The 20,523-nt window shown below is 40.0% G+C and overlaps 1 protein-coding gene across 5 annotated transcripts in view; it reads right to left on the bottom strand.

Moving 5' to 3' along the window:
• Nucleotides 1-20,111, bottom strand: part of LOC149261612 (golgin) — a 484,201-nt gene extending 464,090 nt beyond the window's left edge. For 4 of the 5 annotated variants that reach the window (XM_089422467.1, XM_089422469.1, XM_089422471.1 and 1 more), the window contains exons 1-3: nucleotides 19,788-20,110; nucleotides 19,559-19,621; nucleotides 19,256-19,297 (exon numbers count right to left, since the gene is read on the bottom strand). In XM_089422467.1, coding sequence (XP_089278593.1) covers nucleotides 19,256-19,297; nucleotides 19,559-19,621; nucleotides 19,788-19,850 — 168 coding nt within the window. In that variant the 5' untranslated portion in view covers nucleotides 19,851-20,110. Of the gene's footprint in view, nucleotides 1-19,255; nucleotides 19,298-19,558; nucleotides 19,622-19,787 lie in introns of all 5 variants that reach the window. The other variant, XM_089422473.1, reaches the window with a different exon arrangement.
• Between the last annotated feature and the right edge of the window lie 412 nt (nucleotides 20,112-20,523).

The following is a 20,523-nucleotide window of genomic DNA, read 5'->3' as shown; positions in this document are numbered from 1 at the left end:
GGAGGCAATTCGTACCCCTGGGAAGCCTATATGTAAGAGGCATTTGACCTCATTTGAAGAAAACATCTAAGACATACGAAGAAGCAAGAGAAAAAGTTTGATCCTAAAAAGAAGTCCTAGGACAAGCGAAGTTCAAGAAGGAAGTTAGAGTCGAAGTTTTTGGGTCTCTCTCTCTTTCTCATGTGCAACGAAATTCTGAAGTAGCTGGGATCGAAGTTGCTAGAAGTAGCTGGTATCGAAGTTGCTGGAAAAGTAGTTGGGATCGAAGTTGTTGGAGAAGTAGTTGAGATCGAAGTTGTTGGAGAAGTAGCTAGGATGGAAGTTGTTGGAGAAGTAGTTGGATCAAAATTGTTGGAAAAGTAGTTGGGATCGAAGTTGTCGGAGAAGTAGCTGGGATCGAAGTTGTTGGAGAAGTTGTTGGGATCCAAGTTGCTGGAGAAGTTCTTGGGATCGAAGTTCTTGGAGAACTTGTTGAAGTTGTTGGGGTCGAAATTGCTAGAGAAGTTGTTTGAAGGTCGAAGTTTGTTTTTGTAAGTTGTGTAAGGAAAGCTCATCAAGAAGGAAGGTTGAATTGGTCTTGGAGGAGTTTTTGTCAAGAGTCATAGGTCTTGGAATTCGTCATCTGAACATTCTATAGGAAGACAAGAATTCTTGTGGGTTTTCCTCTTAAGAGGAGAGGTTTTTGCCCTGGCTAGTAGCCTACATTTGTGTCCTCTTGTCTCATTGTTCTTCATTGTTAAGTAGTTGTTTGATGATTAAAGAACACTGTAATAAACAAGTAAAGAAGAGCTAACTACAAGTACATCAAATTAAGTAAAAGAATATCACAAGTAGTTATCAAAGTAAAAGAAATCACCTAATCTAGTTGCCCCTAGATTTCTCAACATGGTATCAAAGCTAAGGTGACTACATCAAGAAGAAAAGGCAGCTTGAAGATCATCCAATTGAAGAAGGATACACAAGGGTCAAGCACAAAGAGATCATCAAGGAGGACTAAGAAGCTTCAAGGACATCAAATCACCAAGGAATACAGGGAGCATCAAGCATCAAGGAGGAGTACACATCACATCACAAGGACAAGGATCACAACATCACAAAAGGAAGAAGACCTCAAAATACCCCACCTCCATTCTAGAAGGAATTACCACACTTGAAGCCTTCTTGGAAGGCTTATACACTCTACAATCACTAACCAAAGGAAGCAAGCAAGAGTTGTTCATCATTAAAGTGATCTCCCTCACATTGAAGAAAGGATCACATCTCTAGCATCCTAAAGAAGACATCTTCTATTATCAACATCAAAGGAGTAGTAGAAGCAATCATTATCAAGAAGATATCTTCAATTATCTACATCATCAAGAAGGCATCAAGTTGAAGATAACATCATCAAAGGAGCATCATCACTTGACAAGTAAGTATTTTATATTTTTATGTCTCAATCTACAAACCACATGACTTCATTTTGCCAGGAGAACAATAAATTGGTTAGGACCTCAAACTAGCTTGCATGGAAGAAGACAATTGATTTAATTCTCATGGAAAATGAAGTCATTGAAGATGTAAAGGGCTCCATCACCAAACCATCTCAAGAGCAAGCTCAAGCTCTATCAAAATACATGAAAGGAGAAATAAGGGCACAAAGGATCTTCATAGAGTCAATCAAGGATCCTCTCATCCCTTATGTTGCAAAGTTGAAGACAGCGAAGGAAATCTATGACAAATTGGTGGAGCTATTTTCTATAAGCACTGCAGGAGAGATCATATCATTAAGAACTGAATTACACAAGATGAAAATATCAAGGGAAAAAGGGATAACTTCATATTTCATGAAGGTATTTGAAATTAGAGACCAACTACAAGAACTTGGAGAAGTAATGTTTGATCATGAGATGACCATCATTGTGCTCAATGCACTACCAGATGAATGGGGGAACTTTGTATCAAGTATCTATGGGAAGAAGGAAACCACTCCATTCACTGATCTGTGGTCACTAATGCAAGATTGAAGAATCCAAGTTAAAGGCAAAGAACGATGTTGGCTCAAATGAACAAGTTCAAGCATATGCAGCGTCAACAAGGAAGAAGGGAAAATTTGGGAAATTTGAGCCTCGAAGGAAGTTTCACAAGAGAATTGATATGTCTAAGATCCAATGTTATGAATGTAATGAATATGGACATTTCAAAAGGAATTGTCCTAAACTCAAGAAGGACAACAAGAAGAGAAAGGAGAGAAATGAGGACCATATCACCGAAGAAGTAAAAGAAGAACCCGAAAATAAGAAGTCAAGGAAAGAAGAAGTGATAGACCTCCACTACTAGAAGGTCTCTCATACATTTTCATGTACATAGAAGTTATCAAGTAAAAGTGAAAGCATCTCAAGTATCATAGGATGCATTATAAGAAGAGATAGAGATGACATCATCATAGAAACAGGGAGAGCTAAAGTAGAAGTCTACATGGTTGAAGCAGTCATCATAAGGAAGTAGCTCATGGCATCTTCCTTGGAAGCATATAAGGACAACCAAAGTAGCAATACATATGGTTGGAAGAAATTCATCTAGCAAGATAAGAGATAATCATACATCATCATCATTAGGAAGGAGCATTTGTAGAATGAGGATCATCAAAAATCCTCCATTGGAATCTTTATTAGAAGGTTCACCTCTACTTGGAAGAAGCAAGTGTCTTGCTAGTAGTCGACATTCCACCTTGTGTGGAATCCATTGTTTAGAAGGATGATGGTATGGTGACAAAGGAGTGCAGCATGACAAGTTGGTTGAAGTACTTTCATCTTCAAGCAAGGAAAGGAAATTGCTAAAAGGAAGTCTAGATGACCAAGAGAAGGAAGAGGTATGTATATATTTATAGATAGATAAAGTCATGTCATCATAGGGTTGCAGATAGTATGGGTTAAAATGATCTATCTCGTGAGCGTGATGAAAGAAGAAGAAACTCTTCATGAAGGCATGTAGACGATGTCCCTTGAACTCCTCTACATATTAACGTGATGAAATCAACATAATATGACCTCATGGAGAATATGAAGTGGTTGGCAACCATGGTTCCTATGATGAAAGGAACTACGTATAGAAGATTATGAAGAAGCCATATGCAAAGAAGGTGAAAGAAGATTCTATGAGAAGATGCATCTATTGTCACATAAGATAAGATAACTGATCAACATCTGGTAACTAGAAGGATTAACTATGACATCTCCATGGAGAAGATATGAGTACCCTGTTATGTTATACAAGGAGAACCTTGGTAATGTATGTCTTGGACATGGGTTCATACAATATGTGAAAGGATGTTGATGCAGGAAGCAAATGTCATGACAAAAGGCCATCAAAAAAAGGTAACTTTGATTTGATGTTCATATTGATTTTAAAATCATTTGGTTGGGTTGAAACAGGGCTACTAGAAGAAGGTTGTAGAAGTCACCTACAACTAACACTCATGAGATTGGATGGAAGATCCTAAAAGAATGAATGACTTGGAAGAGGTAATTGTATGAAGGATAGCCACATGTGGATTGAAGATCATTTTCCGATGAAGAGAAGGATGACATGACTATTGGATCAACACGATGTTTCGTTAAAGGGTAGTGACGAAGAAGATGGTCGATGCCCTGCGAAGAAGAAAGCTCCACGATGAAGAAATTGAAGTTCATGAAATGATGTGGAAAGACGGAGACCTACAGGCAGCTGATAGTACCATGATATCCACTAGAGAGAGTTGTTATTGGTAACAAGTCCCTTGTTAAGAGGGAGCTTGGGTATATTCTTTTTATAGGAATGAATTGATCCTCCCTAATTTAGAAGGAGAGATAGACACATCATTCTTGTCTTCATGTTGTGAAGAAAGAATGGAGGATTGAGTAAGCATCTGAGATGGATTCTGATACTCTTTGAGCATGAGGCAGGGCATCCAATATGTAAGAGTAGTCGAAGAGGAAATTCCAGAAGGATGTGTTAATCCAAGATGGAATGGTCCTAGAAGGACATACCTTGAACATCTGAATGGGGTATGTGCCTTGAGAGGCAATGATGAAGGTGTCTATAAATCATTCTCTCCCCAGCATTGTGCTCTATTCTTGTGGGGAGAGAGAGTTGTTACCCAAGGCCTTGCTATATGACATTGTTGGTTGATATGATGATATGCACAGGTATAAGTTGAACAAATAGCTTATGAGATGGCTTACCAATCCAGCTCTTCTTATGAGAATTCTTCAATATGAGAATGTCCAAGTACCTTGTATGGATTATGAATACCCCTTTAGTTAAGAGGGAGTGTTGAAATGTGTTACTAGGTTCGATCTTCATAATGTCTAATGTAATCATGATTTTATGTATTTGATGTAAAGAGAAAAAGAAAATATATTAATATTATTATTTTTGTAGCATTTGTTTCGTGCTCAAGGTTATTTTATTTGTAGGTCAAGCACCCATTGAGTGCTTCTAGGTTTTTTCATTGAGTCGAGAAGTCTATTGAGCCATTATTACATAAGTAAGACCCTATTGGGCATCCTATATTATGTAAGGAAAAATTATTTGAGTTATAAAAGATCCTCCAAGACAAGTCAAACTTGCTACCAAGTACTGAAGACTTATCTTTCGAAGTACTGATGACATGAGACAGGTGTGCATTAGTAATAATAACATGTGATGAACATTGCCTTGTTTGATTCATGTTGATACTAAGTTGTTCTAATTTTCCAAGTACTGATGTAATATGTTGCCTTTGATTTTCGGTTCTCAGAACTAGGGCACGAAAGGAAACTTACCAGAATTAAAGAGATCAATGATATGCCTTGTGCTAAAGATGAGAACCCCTCACAACTATTCAATGATCCTTTAGAACTTAGATTGTCAATATTGTACCCTTCAAATCAAAGATTGCTTCGTTGACTATTGTTTGCTGCAATATATTGGTCACATATCAGTCTTCTAATCAACCTACCACAAAATTATGATATGCTAGATTAGATATGCAAGGTCTACTTAAATGATGATTATTGAAACACCCAGTCACAATATGTCTAACTGAAATTCTCTTATCATATCCTTGATCTGCCATACAATATTGAACTAACAAACCTCAAAAAATGTTTATCTCAAAAGCATGCCATAGGTTTGAGCAAATAACACAAGAGCTAGGTGAAAGTTGTATATTGTTCAGTCATCATCAATAGTCCAAGTCTATATGTTGTAGATAGTCCTGGAATAAGTTATGGATCTGAGCCGAAATCTTACAAGCCTTGAGAGACACTGTAGAGTTAGATGGTGGTTCTTGGACCTCTTTTTAGGGCATAGGATAGAGTGTCAAACAATCTCAAATTGGTGTCTACTCTAAGGCTGAGCCAATTCAGATAATGGTTTGAAACCTTATCGTAATAGGCCGCACCAGTCATCTTAGATTAGCTCAACGAATCTCAAAAATTAAACCCACAACTTCTCTAGAGAGTGCCTCAGAAACATGCCATAATGATACATGGATTTGCCTCAACCGAATCACCCTTTTGCCAATACTTTCGTCCAATACTTTAGATAAGTCTTGAATGGGATCAAATATTACTAGGGAATTTGTCCTTTCAATAACTAATTACATGCACAGCCTTAGTGTTGATTTGGGGTAGCATCAGATGTGCTCTAGCCACGAAAATTGGTGGAGAGGCTAAAGCACATGAGATCTCCAATACCCAGAAATGGTTTGGGCAGATTCTAAACAATTTGGGAGATATTAAAATAATTAATATTTTTAATGGAGTCCCTAAATCTAAACTTAGGGAAAATAAATTATTAATGTGAGTTAATATAAAATTGTGTTAGAAGGGTCTAAAAGTCATGGATCAAGCCAGAATTAATCTTAGCTGTTGATTAGGGACTTAATCTCGGCCGTTGCATTGTCAACGAGAAAATTATATGAGGAGGCTTGAGGGTCACTCGAAGAACACACCGAGTTGATCAAGATTCCGATTTTCTGGGGCAGGGTTTGCTGAGGAAGTCGAAAGAGTGATCAAAGTTGCAGCTAGGGGCAGTGGATACAAAAACAAAGAGGCAGAGATAGTACCGGGAGGATCAGCGCAGAAGCCGGGAGAGAGGGATGTAGAGCTAGCCAGAGGTTCACACAAAGCTAGCCAGGGCTCATGCAAAGGCAGCCAGGAGTTGCGCAGTGCCTCAGAGAGCCAGCGTGGGTGACGCAGAGGATCTAAGGGCTAACGCAGTGCCTCCCAAGGCTGACGGAGGGTGAGCTAGGGTGACGCTGGGCAGACGTTGGGCTAGAAAGGGCTGACGCTGGGGTTTTCGGGGGGTAGATTGGAGCTGGGAGTTGTCTGAGTGTTTATCCGGGGTTTCAACCGAAATATCTGCTTTCGAGTAGAGAGGTACTACTGTTGACATTATTCTTTGTTGGGTGAGCCGGTTTTGGCACCTAGATTGTATTCAGAAACTGCATAATAATAAAACCCTCAGATAGTTGCACCGGTTTTCCTGCATTGCGTTTTTCCGGGGACATTGGTCCAAAAACAACGGTGTCACTTGTGTGCTTGTTTTATTTCCTTTAGTTGATGATCTGTAATGTGTTGAGCATGTACTTGTATTTATTTTCAGTATTTACATGGTAAATAACTTGTTAATTAATCAGAACAAGTAGTCAGAAATAAATAAGAAAATTACATGAAGGGTTTCTAACAGTTAAACTTAGAAATTCCAACATGGTATTAGAGTGTGGTTGCAGATCACAGGAGAACTGAGGACATCAGCCGAGCAGAGCAACAGCAGCAGAAAACAGTTGTCCCAAGTGACAGAAGTTGTTCCTAGCATAAAAGCAGCAAGAAGGGGTGACACAGTGCCTACATCATCAAGTTTGAGCGGGGAAGAGGATCAGCGCAGTGGAAGAGGGGAGCAGACTCGACCTACGCAGTGTCCGGTCATCTTTCTCAGTCAGGAAGGATTGACGCCCATGGCCAGGAAGTGCGGATTTTGTTGGTGTCCGGATTGTGTAGAGCCTAGAAGCTCTAACCTTCAGTTTGTTGGGGCTTAGGAGGTTGTGTGTAAATTGCAAAGTGAAGCCAGTGGGGTACTGTGGTCAGAATAGTACCTAACAGGGCAAGACCAAGGAGGAGGGAGTTGCTACCGAGGATTTCTAGCCAAGAAGTCCGGATCAGTGGTGCAGCTGCACTAACGATCGGAGTGGGGGCATCTCGACATTAGCAAAAGGGTTTCCAGGAAGGAAATCGAGGAACAAAAAAAAGCCCAGTGCCAAGTATAAGCAAAGAAAAGTGAAACAAACACAAGTAGAATATTCGCACTCACTTCTAGATGAGGATGTTCAAAATATTGTCCTTCGGAAAATCATTGCAAAGAAGCATTAGAGAATCAGTATATAAGAGTATTGGATAGGGGTGCAAAAATTAAAGCCAGACTACTTCAATTTTCTCAAGAGGAAGAACACGTCAAAGAGGACTATGGACTTTAATTGCCCCAATGGTCTACCGATCAAATATCTGGCTAAATTCAAGGAAACATTTGGGGTGCATTACCTGAACAATTTATAGAGTATCCTATCACATATCAAGTAGTTGTTTCTTAGGAGATTTATAAAAAGGTGATTCCTGTGAAGGTCTAGAGTAGTCAAACAGATGTGTTGGGAGATAGGTTGATGGTGGAAGATCTTCTCCAAGCCCTAAACCAAATGGAAAATAAAAGATCTCCAAAGCTGGATGATCTCCCTAGTGAGTTTTCTAAGAGAATGCAGCTACCTATTGGGAGAGATATTTTAAATATGCCTCATGAAATGTTCAAAGCTGAAGGAATGATAGAAATGCAAAACCAAGGGTTGATTAAATTGATCCCTGAGAATGACCTTGAGGTGTAGATCAAGTGGCAATAGAGTGCACTATTAAGGTAGTCCATGTGACGTTGTTGGTTCAAATCTCGACTAGCCCTATGTACCGCATGCGAAGCAGCATACCTAGAGGTTATAGTGGTAACGCATAGAATCAACCTTATGTCATGTGAGTACAAGCCCACCCCAAATTCCCATTCCACCAAATATGAACAAAAATGGATGATCCCTATGAACGCAAGCAGAGACACCATTGGATCCTAAAGATCAATCACACTTCTAAATGTCGTATAAGATTTTAATGAAGTTGCTAGCTATGCAGATTCAAAAAGTTTGCATCTCAAATTATCTAGCAAGAATGAATAGGTTTGTTGATGACGCAGATTTATCATTGAAATTGTTCTTACTTTTTATGGCACTGAGGGTGAATAGGCCAAGAAAATGGGACAAAAAGTACTTCTGCTTAATGTTGATTTTGATAAAGCCTATAGCACAAGGTTACTTGGCAGCGGGAGCAAAAATGGGGAGCGGGAGTGGGAGCGGGAGCGGGATTTTCAAAAGCTCCCAGTTTGGGAGCGATTCCGGGAGCGTTTTTATATAATATATATTTTTATATGTTTTTTATATTTTGATGCATATATGTCAACAAAAGCATGTAGAATGATGAATTAGATATAAAAAACATAGCTTGAACCATATAACAACAATCATCTAAAAGTTATAAATTATAATCTTCATCAACCACGTCCACAAGTTAGTAACATAGTAACATACAACATATTGAGTCTCGTGATTCATCAATCTTAAAGTTTCAAGCTTTCAAAATTCAATATATAACATTTATCATCATTGATCACCAAAGTTGTATTTGTAAGTTAAGTGTAACCATTACAACAAATAATATCTAACATGAAATGAAATGTTATAAAATGAAATGAAATGAAACAACTTTCAACTTTCACGAAGCATCATATTCATAATTCATTACTAATGAGTTATAATTGCCAACTTCAAACTTAAATTGTCATATATTGTTTACAAAAAATATCATAATAAATATGTAAGAATCAATAGTTATAAAAACTACTAGAAACTAGAAAAGACAAGTAAATCTATTATCTATTGTTAATGCTTGGGCCTCTTGCCTCCATGAGAAATGTCTAATTTTTTAGTCTCGTTGGAAAATCGGTATCTTTGTCATTAATATCACCCTCTAAGCATTAATATCCATGGGTATCTTTGTCATTAGCTCTGGATCTATATAGGGATCTTTGTCATCAATATCACCCTCTAAGCATTAATATCCAGAGGTATCTTTGTCATTAGCTCTGGATCTATATAGGGATCTTTGTCATTAATATCACCCTCTAAGCATTAACATAAGATAGAAAAAGCACAGCATGTCAAGTCAAGATTTTGTTTGAGTGATGCGTACACTTTTGTTAAACTATGGTATGTTCTATGCTTATAACAGTTTACTTCTTTTTCTTATTATATTCCACCGATTAGCAATCACATGTACATAAAGTAAAGTGCAGATAGAACATTAAACGATCGACAGAAAACAAGCCAAGACAAGAGACACAAGATGTGGCGGCTAGCCAGGGACAAACCCCACAATGTGTGGGGAAACCCTTTGATCAAATCTTCTTTTATCTTCAATAATTCAGCAGAGAGAAATAGTACAATAAATCTGATTCATATCAGCAGTAGCAAACCCTAGATCAGTAGCATCAACATTAGCGGCTTCATTATCAAACTAGGGCAGACCATATCTCACAAACCGACAGTTGGATTGACTTCATTCCACCACCAAAAGTTTCGGCTTCCAGAGGAAGTTCAGATGAACCTACAGCGCAGTTCAGATGAGGAGATCTTCTAGGCCACGCAAGTCAATCTTTACTTCTGCAGTTGCAGCTTCAGTTTCAGCAGTTTCCGGCTTCAAACTAGGGCAGTCGATATCTTGCAAACCGTTCGTCGGATTGACTTCATTCTACCACCAAAAGTTGCGGCTTTCAAAGGAGGTTCAGATGAACCTACAGCGCAGTTCCAAACAGGAGATCTTCTAGGCCACGCAAGTCAATCTTTACTTCTGCAGTTGCAGCTTCAGTTTCAGCAGTTTCCGGCTTCACATGTGTGAGAGAAAGAGACCCATTTCAGCGCAGTAGAGAAGAGACTCATATCTGCACAGTAGAGAGAGATAGATGTGATGAGATGAGTGAGTCCAAATGAGGAAAAGTCCTCTTATATTTATACACAACGTTGGTGGGTGAATAGATGCGACTGTTGGGCTTCTGAGCCTACATGAGTTGTAGGTCGGCTTGATAATAATTCCATAATCAAAATAAATTCATATCTCCATGAATACTTATCGGAATTGGATGATCTTTATATCAATCCTACACCTCTCGACGAGAGGAATCTAATAAAAATATTATTAACCATGAATAAGATGACCCACATGAAGTTTTGCCCTGGTTGCCAATTTTAACACTCCCTCTCAACCATGGAGAACTTCATCTGCAATCTGTCTATCGGTCGTTACTATTCATCCATCAAATGCACTGCCTTGTACAGCCTGGCCCTTGCCCTGCTCTGCTCTATTTTGCCTGTTCTGCTTTGTCTTGTTCTGCCCTGCACTGATCTGTACTGTTTTGTTCTGTTCTGCTCTGCTCTTGCATTGTTCTGTTCTACTCTGCTTTTGTCCGAATTATGAAGAGGAAGAAATGATCGAGGATGTATCATACTGACTCAAAGTCAGTCTCAGAGTATGTACCACTGGTCCCAGACCAGTCTCAACCAACCCAAAGTCAGCGTCATAGTGAGTACAACTCCAATGGTACCAGACCAATATCATCCTCCACTGACTCAAAGTCAGTCTCAAAGTATGTACCACTGATCCCAGACCAGTCTCAACCGACCCGAAGTCAGCGTCATAGTATGGTACAACTCCTACCACTGGTCCCAGACCAGTATCATTGATCCCAAATCAATGGAGGTCATCCTAGCGTAGGGAGTACAGTAGTTACAACGATGCGTCCATCGGTACTACTATGGTCCCTAACTTCATTTCTCTGCTCATTGATCAGATGAGAGGTACTTCCCATGAGTCCCAGACTGCATGGGTAGGATGCCTCGACAGGAGAACTAATCAATCTTTTCCTCACAGGAGAACACATCAATCCTGCTACAATTGCCATGGAGAACACATCAATCCAGGCCTCACAGGAGAACACATCAATCCTGCTACAATTGCCATGGAGAACACATCAATCCAGGCTGCCATGGAGAACACATCAATCCAGGCCTCACAGGAGAACACATCAATCCTGCTACAATGTCGCCATGGGGTGTACATGTATACCACCAGGGGATAGTGAATAATCCTGTGGTCATATGCTGCTCCAAGAAGCACCCCGCACCCCCCTGGAGCTCTCAAAGCTCAATGCATCATACATGACCCTCATTGGAGGGTCTTTGAACAACTCCAAGTTGTTCACGGAAAGTCAGAAATTTTACTTTCCCAAGGGGTTTTGTCAGAATGTCGGCGACCTGTTCATCTGTACTGATATGATGGAGCCTTATAGCTCCCCGTTGCACCATATCTCAAATATAATGGTATTTGATATCAAAATGCTTGGAGCAATCATGGAATACGGGATTCTCTGACAAACGAATCCCACTTTGGCTGTCACAAAGGATCACAGTGGTATCCAATGTGAATCCAAACAACTCACTGAAGAGCTTTCGCAACCAAACTGCCTCACAAGAAGCCATGCTAGCAGCAATATACTCTGCTTCGGCGGTGCTCAAAGTCACCGACTTTTGTTTCCTGCTCATCCAGGATATCGAAGCAGATCCCAAGGAGAAACAACACCCGGAAGTGCTCTTACGGTCCTCCACATTGCCTGCCCAGTCAGCATCTGTGTATCCAAATAGTCTCACATCTCTGGCAATGTATCTTAACCCATAAGTGATAGTGCCACTAAGATATCTCAGCAGATTCTTGGCACCAATCCAGTGTATGTGGTGGGGTTCAACCATATGCTGGCTCAACGTGTTGACTGCAAAGCATATATCTGGACGGGAGTTCACTAAGAACATTAATGCTCCGACGAGTTGCCGATACTCGGTAGCATTTCGTAAAACAGGTCCAGCAACACTACCGCTTAACTTCTTGAAGTCAAGCTCCATCGGAATAGTTACAGGCTTGCAGTCCACCATTCCGAATCTTTCCAATATCTTCACCACATATTTTCCTTGAGATAGGAAAATTTCTCCTGGCTTTTGCCACACTTCAAGTCCTAGGAAGTAGTGCATCAGTCCTAGGTCTTTCATTTCAAATTCAGAGGCCATCTCCCTCTTACATTTGTGAATGAGAGGGTCTGCACCTGTTAGAAAGAGGTCATCCACATACAACACCAGTATGAGAGGCTTGTCATCTTTAACCTTAAAGTAAAGGTTAGGATCGGCTTCACTCCTAGTGAATCCCAGCTTCATCAAGTAGCTATCGATCCTCTCATACCATGCTCGGGGTGCTTGCTTCAGCCCATAGAGAGCTTTCTTCAACCTGCATATATGAGATTTTCGATCATAAATCTCAAATCCTTCGGGTTGCTCCACGTAGACCTCTTCTTTGATCGAGCCATGCAAGAACGTAGTCTTGACATCTATCTGATGTAGGTTCCATCCTTGTGAAGTGGCAAGGGCTATGATCGAGCGGATGGTCGTATATCTGGCAACAGGTGCAAATATCTCATCATAGTCTATACCTTCCTTTTGGGAGAAACCTCGAGCAACAAAACGAGCCTTATACTTTTCCGTGCTTCCATCTGCTGCATGCTTTATCTTGTAAAGCCATTGGGAAGTAACAACAGTCTTATCCTGGGGTCTGGGAACTACTTCCCAAACATCATTCTTTATGATAGACTCATATTCTTCGGTCATAGCATCCTTCCATACTTGATGCTTGACGGCATCTGAGAATGACGAAGGCTCATTTTGTATGATCGTGCTCATGATGGTCAGGTATCCTTGATACCTATGAGGTTTCTTACTTTCACGAAAGGTTCCTCGGGGTGCAGCATGTCCTTCAGCATCATCAAGTAACCCCTTAAGCCATGAAGGCCTCTTCCTAGAAGAGGAAGGCTCATATGGAGGAGGATCAATCGGATCCATGGGTTCTTCTACATCAGGCATTGATTCATCATCCTTTTCTTTCGGTTCCCTGGTGTCGGCTTCTTGAGAGCTCCTCAAAGTCAGAAGATTGATCACCTTGCTGAGAGCCATATCTTCGTCAAAGGTGACATCATGACTAATTATGACTTCCCTTTGACCGACTACATAGATTCTATAGCCTTTAGTATTTTCACCATAGCCCACGAAAATTCCCTTCTTTCCAGATGCTCCCAATTTATTTCTTTTCTCTTTCGGCACATGAAAGTATACAGGGCTTCCAAAAATTTTAAAATGAGAAACATCAAGTTTCTTACCGATGAATTTTTTTTCAGGAGTCTTGGAACCCAATGCTTGATGAGGGCATCGATTTTGTACATATACGGCAGTGTTTGCAGCTTCAGCCCATAGAAACTTAGGAAGACTTTGATCATGTAGCATGGCCCGGACAGCTTCCATAATTGTGCGGTTCTTCCTTTCTGCCACACCATTTTGTTCAGGAGTATATGGTGTAGTAGTCTCCCTCTTGATGCCAGCCTCTTTACAAAAATCATGGAACTCATTAGATTCATATTCAGTCCCATTGTCAGTTCTTAAGATCTTGATCTTCTTTTCGGTTTGATTCTCGATTAGGGCTTTGAAGTGTCGGAACCAAGGGAACACTTCATCCTTCTTTTTCAAGAAGTATATCCAGGTCTTTCGAGGATGGTCATCTGTAAAGGTGAGATAATATGAGTATCCTCCCAAGGAGTTTACAGGCATCATACCTGATATGTCTGAGTGAACTAGTTGTAATATATTGGAGGTCTTGCTTTGACTTGAAGGGAATGGTCCCCTTTTGAGCTTTCCTTCGGCACATCCCGGACATACACCTTCTTTCTCTACTTGGAATTCAGGCATCCCTGTTACCATCTGTCTTACATCGGGTAGAGCTTTGTAATGAAGGTGGGCAAACCTCCGATGCCAAAGTTCGGACTGAAGCGTTGTGTCACAAGACATGACACCTAGCGGACTTCCACCGACTTGATATAAAGAATCAACTCGAAACCCAAGAGTGAAAGCATCTTTAACATTATTTTTCCATATGCGTACCTTACCATTGCTGAAGGTTACCTTATAGCCTTTGTCTTCCATTGCCGAGATGGATACCAGGTTCTTTTTGAGATCAGGTACATATAATACATCTTGTAAGTGAATCGTATTACCTTGATTCAGTTTAAGAGAAACATTGCCTACACCTTTCACTGGTTATTTCATGTCATCTCCAAGGACAATTTCCAGGTTAGTTTCTTTCTCTACCAAATTATAGAGTACTTCTTTATAACCAGTGAAGTGTCTTGAGGCACCACTATCAATGAGCCAAATTCCCATTGAGTCCGAAGGAGCGGAGGTAGATAGAGCAGCTGGTACATAATATTCAGCCTGCTTATCGTCAACAGTGTTAGATTCATACCTGGAATTTCTAGCCTTCTTGAATGGTTGCCCTCTTCCTTGATTTCCCGCATTCCTTTTTCCTTTGTTGTTGAATTTTCCATTCCTTCAATTACCATGAGAGGGATTTTGATCATCGTCACGGTGAGAGTCCTTTCTATCAAGGCATTCCCTTGCATAGTGACCTGCTTTATTGCAAATGAAACATCGTCCTTTTCTTCCACCCTTAAATCCAGCCTTTCTTTTCGATTTAGACCCAGAATTATTTCTTTTCTTAGCAGGAGGAGGACCTTTAGGCAAGGGCATTTCCTGCTCTTCTACCCTTGTTTGTTCTTGAATGCATCTTGCCATTAATTCCTCGAAACTAGGAATTACATTATTGTTCAGAAGAGTAGTCCTGAACACATACCATTCAGATGGTAATCCTCCGAGAGTTGTGAGTGCCATTTCTCTGTCAGTAATGGTTTCCCCAATAGATAGGAGATCGTTCTTGATCTCGGTGATTCTTAAGAAGCATGCTTGCATACTTTCATCTTTACCCTTCTTGATTTCCCTCAACTTATTTCTAAGAAACAAAACTTGATTTGCATCATTAACTTTAAATAAACTCACCAGTCTGTCGTAGATTTCCTTGGAGGTGTCTAGATCAGAGATGTAGGCCACCAAGCGCTTGTCGATAGAGTCCCGGATGATCTTCTTTGTTTTGACTTCTCCATTTTTCCATTTGTTCCAGGCAGCAACAGATGCATTTGATGAAGGCTCAACAATATTGCCTCTTACATGGTCCAGCACTCCTTGATCTTCAAGGGTTAGATCGATAGACATATTCCATCCGTGATAGTCAGCGTTCTCACGGAGCTTGTCTTCGGCAGGAAAGAGTGTTGAGGACCCCATAGTTCTTTTAGGATAGCCTTGCCAATCTTCTCTTCAATGATTGCTCTTGCTCTTGCTCGGGCTTTGTCTTCACCTCAGCTCTGATACCATGTTAAATTATGGTATGTTCTATGCTTATAACAGTTTACTTCTTTTTCTTATTATATTCCACCGATTAGCAATCACATGTATATAAAGTAAAGTGCAGATAGAACATTAAACAATCGACAGAAAACAAGCCAAGACAAGAGACACAAGATGTAGTGGCTAGCCAGGGACAAACCCCACAATGTGTGGGGAAACCCTTTGATCAAATCTTCTTTTATCTTCAATAATTCAGCAGAGAGAAATAGTACAATAAATCTGATTCATATCAGCAGTAGCAAACCCTAGATCAGTAGCATCAACATTAGCAGCTTCATTATCAAACTAGAGCAGACCATATCTCACAAACCGACAGTCGGATTAACTTCATTCCACCACCAAAAGTTTCGGCTTTCAGAGGAGGTTCAGATGAACCTACAGCGCAGTTCAGATGAGGAGATCTTCTAGGCCACGCAAGTCAATCTTTACTTCTGCAGTTGCAGCTTCAGTTTCAGCAGTTTCCGGCTTCAAACTAGGGCAGTCGATATCTTGCAAACCGTTTGTCGGATTGACTTCATTCCACCACCAAAAGTTGTGGCTTTCAAAGGAGGTTCAGATGAACCTACAGCGCAATTCCAAAGAGGAGATCTTCTAGGCCACGCAAGTCAATCTTTACTTCTGCAGTTGCAGCTTCAGTTTCAGCAGTTTCCGGCTTCACATGTGTGAGAGAGAGAGACCCATTTCAGCGCAGTAGAGAAGAGACTCATATTTGCGCAGTAGAGAGAGATAGATGTGATGAGATGAGTGAGTCCAAATGAGGAAAAGTCCTCTTATATTTATACACAACGTTGGTGGGTGAATAGATGCGACTGTTGGGCTTTTGAGCCTACATGAGTTGTAGGTCGGCTTGATAATAATTCCATAATCAAAATAAATTCATATCTCCATGAATACTTATCGGAATTGGATGATCTTTATAAATCCTACACCTCTCGACGAGAGGAATCTAATAAAAATATTATTAGCCATGAATAAGATGACCCACATGAAGTTTTGCCCTAGTTGCCAATTTTAACAATTTTTAGGAGGGTCATGATAGAGTTCGACAACCAATGTCACTAACATCAAGGTACATAGAGGGATTGGTGCTATTGATTAAATACAAGTTCCATACCCTAATACATGAAAATATCCAATGGAAACATTGCAATCCCCCCAATCCTGAAATCCTGAAAAACTTAAAGTCTGTTGGATTTTGAATGAAATCTAAAATTCTACTTTCTACGTATGAAATCCAATGAGGTCAGAACCACTCTCAAACATCCTGAGTCATTTCATGGTAATCGCATATCAATACTAGGGCCATAGGCTTGATCATTAGGCTGCCCCACTCAAAACTTATTTGTTTCTTTGAAAAAAAATTGCATTTGGAATATTACTGCAAAAAAGACTAAACGCTCCTGAAAAACTAGGAAGCGTTATTTTTTTGCCGGGAACACACTCCGAAGTAGCTCCCGAGTCGCTCCCGCCCAGAGCGGGAATTGGGAGCGGGGACACTCCCCCGCAACCCTGCTACAGCAAGGTTGACCATCTTTTATCAAAATCATGCTTCCCTAGTTGGGCTTTGGATCCTAGTTAGTGTCAATGTTTAATGTTTTCAATGCATTAGTGCTTGTATCAATGAATAGGATTTTCTTGGGCAAAATTGTTCTTCTCAAATCCATTAGGCAGGGGTGCCCTTTAATTTCTTATATCTGTGTGCTAGTTGTCGATACAATAGGTTACATTCTTGATAAAGCCAGATTACAAGGGTGGGCGAGTGGAGTTTCCATTCCAAGGTGGAAGTGTTAAATAACCACTCTGTCCTTAATTCACCATTCTTAATTCAACTGACTCTTGACTTTGTGGGCACTACCTTAAATTGTTTAGATACTTTTCACATCGCAGCAGGTGCAGTTATTAGCAACCAGAAATCTGATTTCTCTCTCACTAGGAGAAAAGTTATTCCTAGCTAGGTGAACCAGCCATGGTAGCAAGTTAATGGCATGCGGATTGTGAGGTATCTATGAGTTCCCTTTGGTGTTAATGTTTCCTTAGTTGACATGTGGGACCGATGTCTTCAAAAGGTTTCCCATGAGATTATTGGGGCTAGCTAGATTTTTTTAGGCCAGCCTTGCGTATTGTGTTTCTAGTCGGTTCCCTTCCAGCACCCAGTTTGGCAAATTAGAAATAACTTTGGTCCAAGGTCGGTGGTGAAAGGGGTCCTCCATTGGTTCCATGGCAGATTGGCACAGTATCTAGCCAAGGTGGGGATTTGGACAGAATTGACATCGGGTGCTATATTTTCAACCAAATGGATTGGCTGCTGTCCTTTTGGTGATGTGCATTGGAAACGGCTTCTCAATTTCAAGACTCTAAGTGGTAAGTATATTATTGACTTTTAGTCTCTTTCAACGTAGTGACATGTTGAGCACTCCAATAGATTTTTAATATTGCAAGTTACCCAATTCTCAAGAGAATCTCGGAAGCATGGAAGAAGGTATCACCCTTTCTCTCTTCGCAAGATTTGGACTATAGAAGGGGCAATGATGTTGGCAGCCAAACTGTTTCATATTTGGAAGATAGAGAGCACTCCACTCTCTCATTTGAAGAGGTTCCTACTAAACGTTTGGCAAAGAAGGGTCTCTTTGTTGGGTTAACCTTTGGGACCCGGGTAAGAGAGATTGAAAATCATGGGCCTTGCTCTTGTGTAGAAAGGGCATCCTTAGATTCGACCGGATTGCAAGTTGCAACACAAGAATTACAAAACTTCATCCCTATAGAAGATGCATATATACTAAATAACAATACTTCAAGGCCTGTTTGGAGGGATTGATTCTGATATTATGATTAGTTCATTTGAATCCACCAACCTTGTCAATTATATGACATGTTGCAAGTGAGACATCTGCTTAGCAATATCCTAAATGGACGATGGGGGCATTTGACAACAAGGAAAGGAAGTGGATTGATCATTTGAACTCAGTTTGGGAGCACAGAGTCTCTGGTTTTTCAAATGCACTTTACCCACACTGTGGGGCTACTGAGACAGACCGACACCTTTTTGGGAGCTGCAGGTGTGCTAGAGCCTGTTTGAATCTTGTTTGGCCTCCTGGAATCATATTCTATGCAGAGACTATTTTTAGAAGGTTGCCTTATTAGGCAATAGTGATGATGTTTCCCCACCTCATTTCCAAAGAGTTTAACATTTTATTAGATTAGTTTGTTTGTAGTCCATAAGAAGGATGAGACATAGTGCACTTTTCAACAACTCGTAGTTCATTTTAGAGATATTTTCATGGGATGTCGATTGCTGAACTTAAGGCCCACTCACGGCTAAGAGCACTCTCATTAGGAAGCAAGCTAAGGAATGTGATTTTAGGGTTCAATCTACTTTAAGGACAATTTTGCTTTCTTTAGACGTGAGACGAATTTGTACTTCGTAATTTTATGTCAATATAAGCATTGTTTCAAAGCAAAACTAACGCGTGCAGGTAAACTTAAATTCTCGCTGGGAATAAAGAAGTGCGGTGATTGAAGACTAATTTTTTTATTTTTAAGAAGTTTAAAATAAATAAATAAATAATTGTTGGCAATTGGGTTTATCTCCTGAGGTCGGGTGTTTAGAAAAAATGTTCGATTCTCCCAGATAGATTCAGCTCTCCCTGCAGATGATGCACTGCAAGTGATGTTAATGGTGATGTAATGACTCGAGCCTTGTTATGGAAAAGAATAGTCCTCTCGAATAAAATCAACTGATTTTAAAATCATATATACAAAACTTGTAAAAAAGGAAAGGAGTCTTACATATTCATAAACCACCCCCAGGTCACGCAAGTGTCTGCATGCCTGCATTGAAATTCATTTGTTTGAGATGAATCAAAGAAAAAAGTGATAATTCTGAGCCTATCTACTATCTAAACTGGAACCTCGTATCTCGAGCTAATTTCTCTTGATTCCTTAAAAAATAGAGTAAGAGAGGCAAAATTCAAATTATTCCAATTGACTATGACTGTTAACTAGGCCCTCGGAAAAATTGATTGCTTCTCAGAAGAAGCCACAGCAAAATTTATTATGTCTTGTTTTTACATTGAAATAACAGACACTCACCCTAGCCAGTGTAACCAGTATATCTTTTTCTTTCTCCTTTGAAATGCTATTTGCGTCAATGTCCTGCCATGAATGAAAGAACTCATCTGTGTACATAATTTACCAGCTACATAATATCTTCCTTTCCATCAAAATTAACCAAAAGTTTAAACAGGAATCTCTAAATAGATCATAAAACAGCTGCGTGTCAATTTAAGCAAGTCCAGATAAATTGGTGGTCAAAACTTACACTATTAATGTTAAATTTCTCTTGCAAACAATTGCAGAGCCATGAAAGGGCGGCAAAAGACATCGATACGGGCTGGAAATGCGTCCCCAGAGCCGAGTAACAGGACTGCCGAGAGTATAAATTTGTCAACGCAACGGATTATGCTGGCACGCAGTTATTCGACAAGCAATAGAGTTGGAGTACCAACTGGTTTTCAAATCACTTTCAAGGCTTCTGAGAGCGAACAATATGGGTCCCTCAAGTTTCAGAATTGAAGTTATGGATGCACACCAGAGCTGCACCCATCCGTCAATTCGAATGTAGGGTCCTTCTAATTAGGCGTATCAATGTAATATTTTTTTTGGAAATAGTGGAAACTTCTCATTATTGCCCATTATTCTAGAATGTAAGGCTGATTTATGATCATTATTAAACCATGCCAATTAAAGTAATTTGTTGGTGGTCCAAACCACTTGAAGTAACATGTTGGTTATTAATCCGTAAGGTATAGGTTTTCACTACCTCTATGTTTATGTTTAAGAATAGGTTCACTTAGCTTTTTTTAAACAAAAAAATTAGAAGAACCTAAAAGCATGAATTATATAGGGGAGAGAGTCTAGTAGTTGTGTGGCTTTTTTAGGTGGTCTAATTTAGACACCTCGCATACACAATCAGTTGTACAATATCTGTCTATCACGTGCCTCTACGTGTTACCTTCTTGGAGTGGGCCTGAACTTTGGTTTTTCACCAATTAGGG

The sequence above is a fragment of the Pinus tabuliformis genome, chromosome 6 (assembly GCF_031772625.1).
Source record: "Pinus tabuliformis cultivar Carrire ecotype Pingquan chromosome 6, CPIR1, whole genome shotgun sequence".
Taxonomy (NCBI): Eukaryota; Viridiplantae; Streptophyta; class Pinopsida; order Pinales; family Pinaceae; genus Pinus; species Pinus tabuliformis.
Note: the sequence above shows the minus strand (reverse complement) of the source record. Positions and strands in the feature narration are given on the sequence as shown.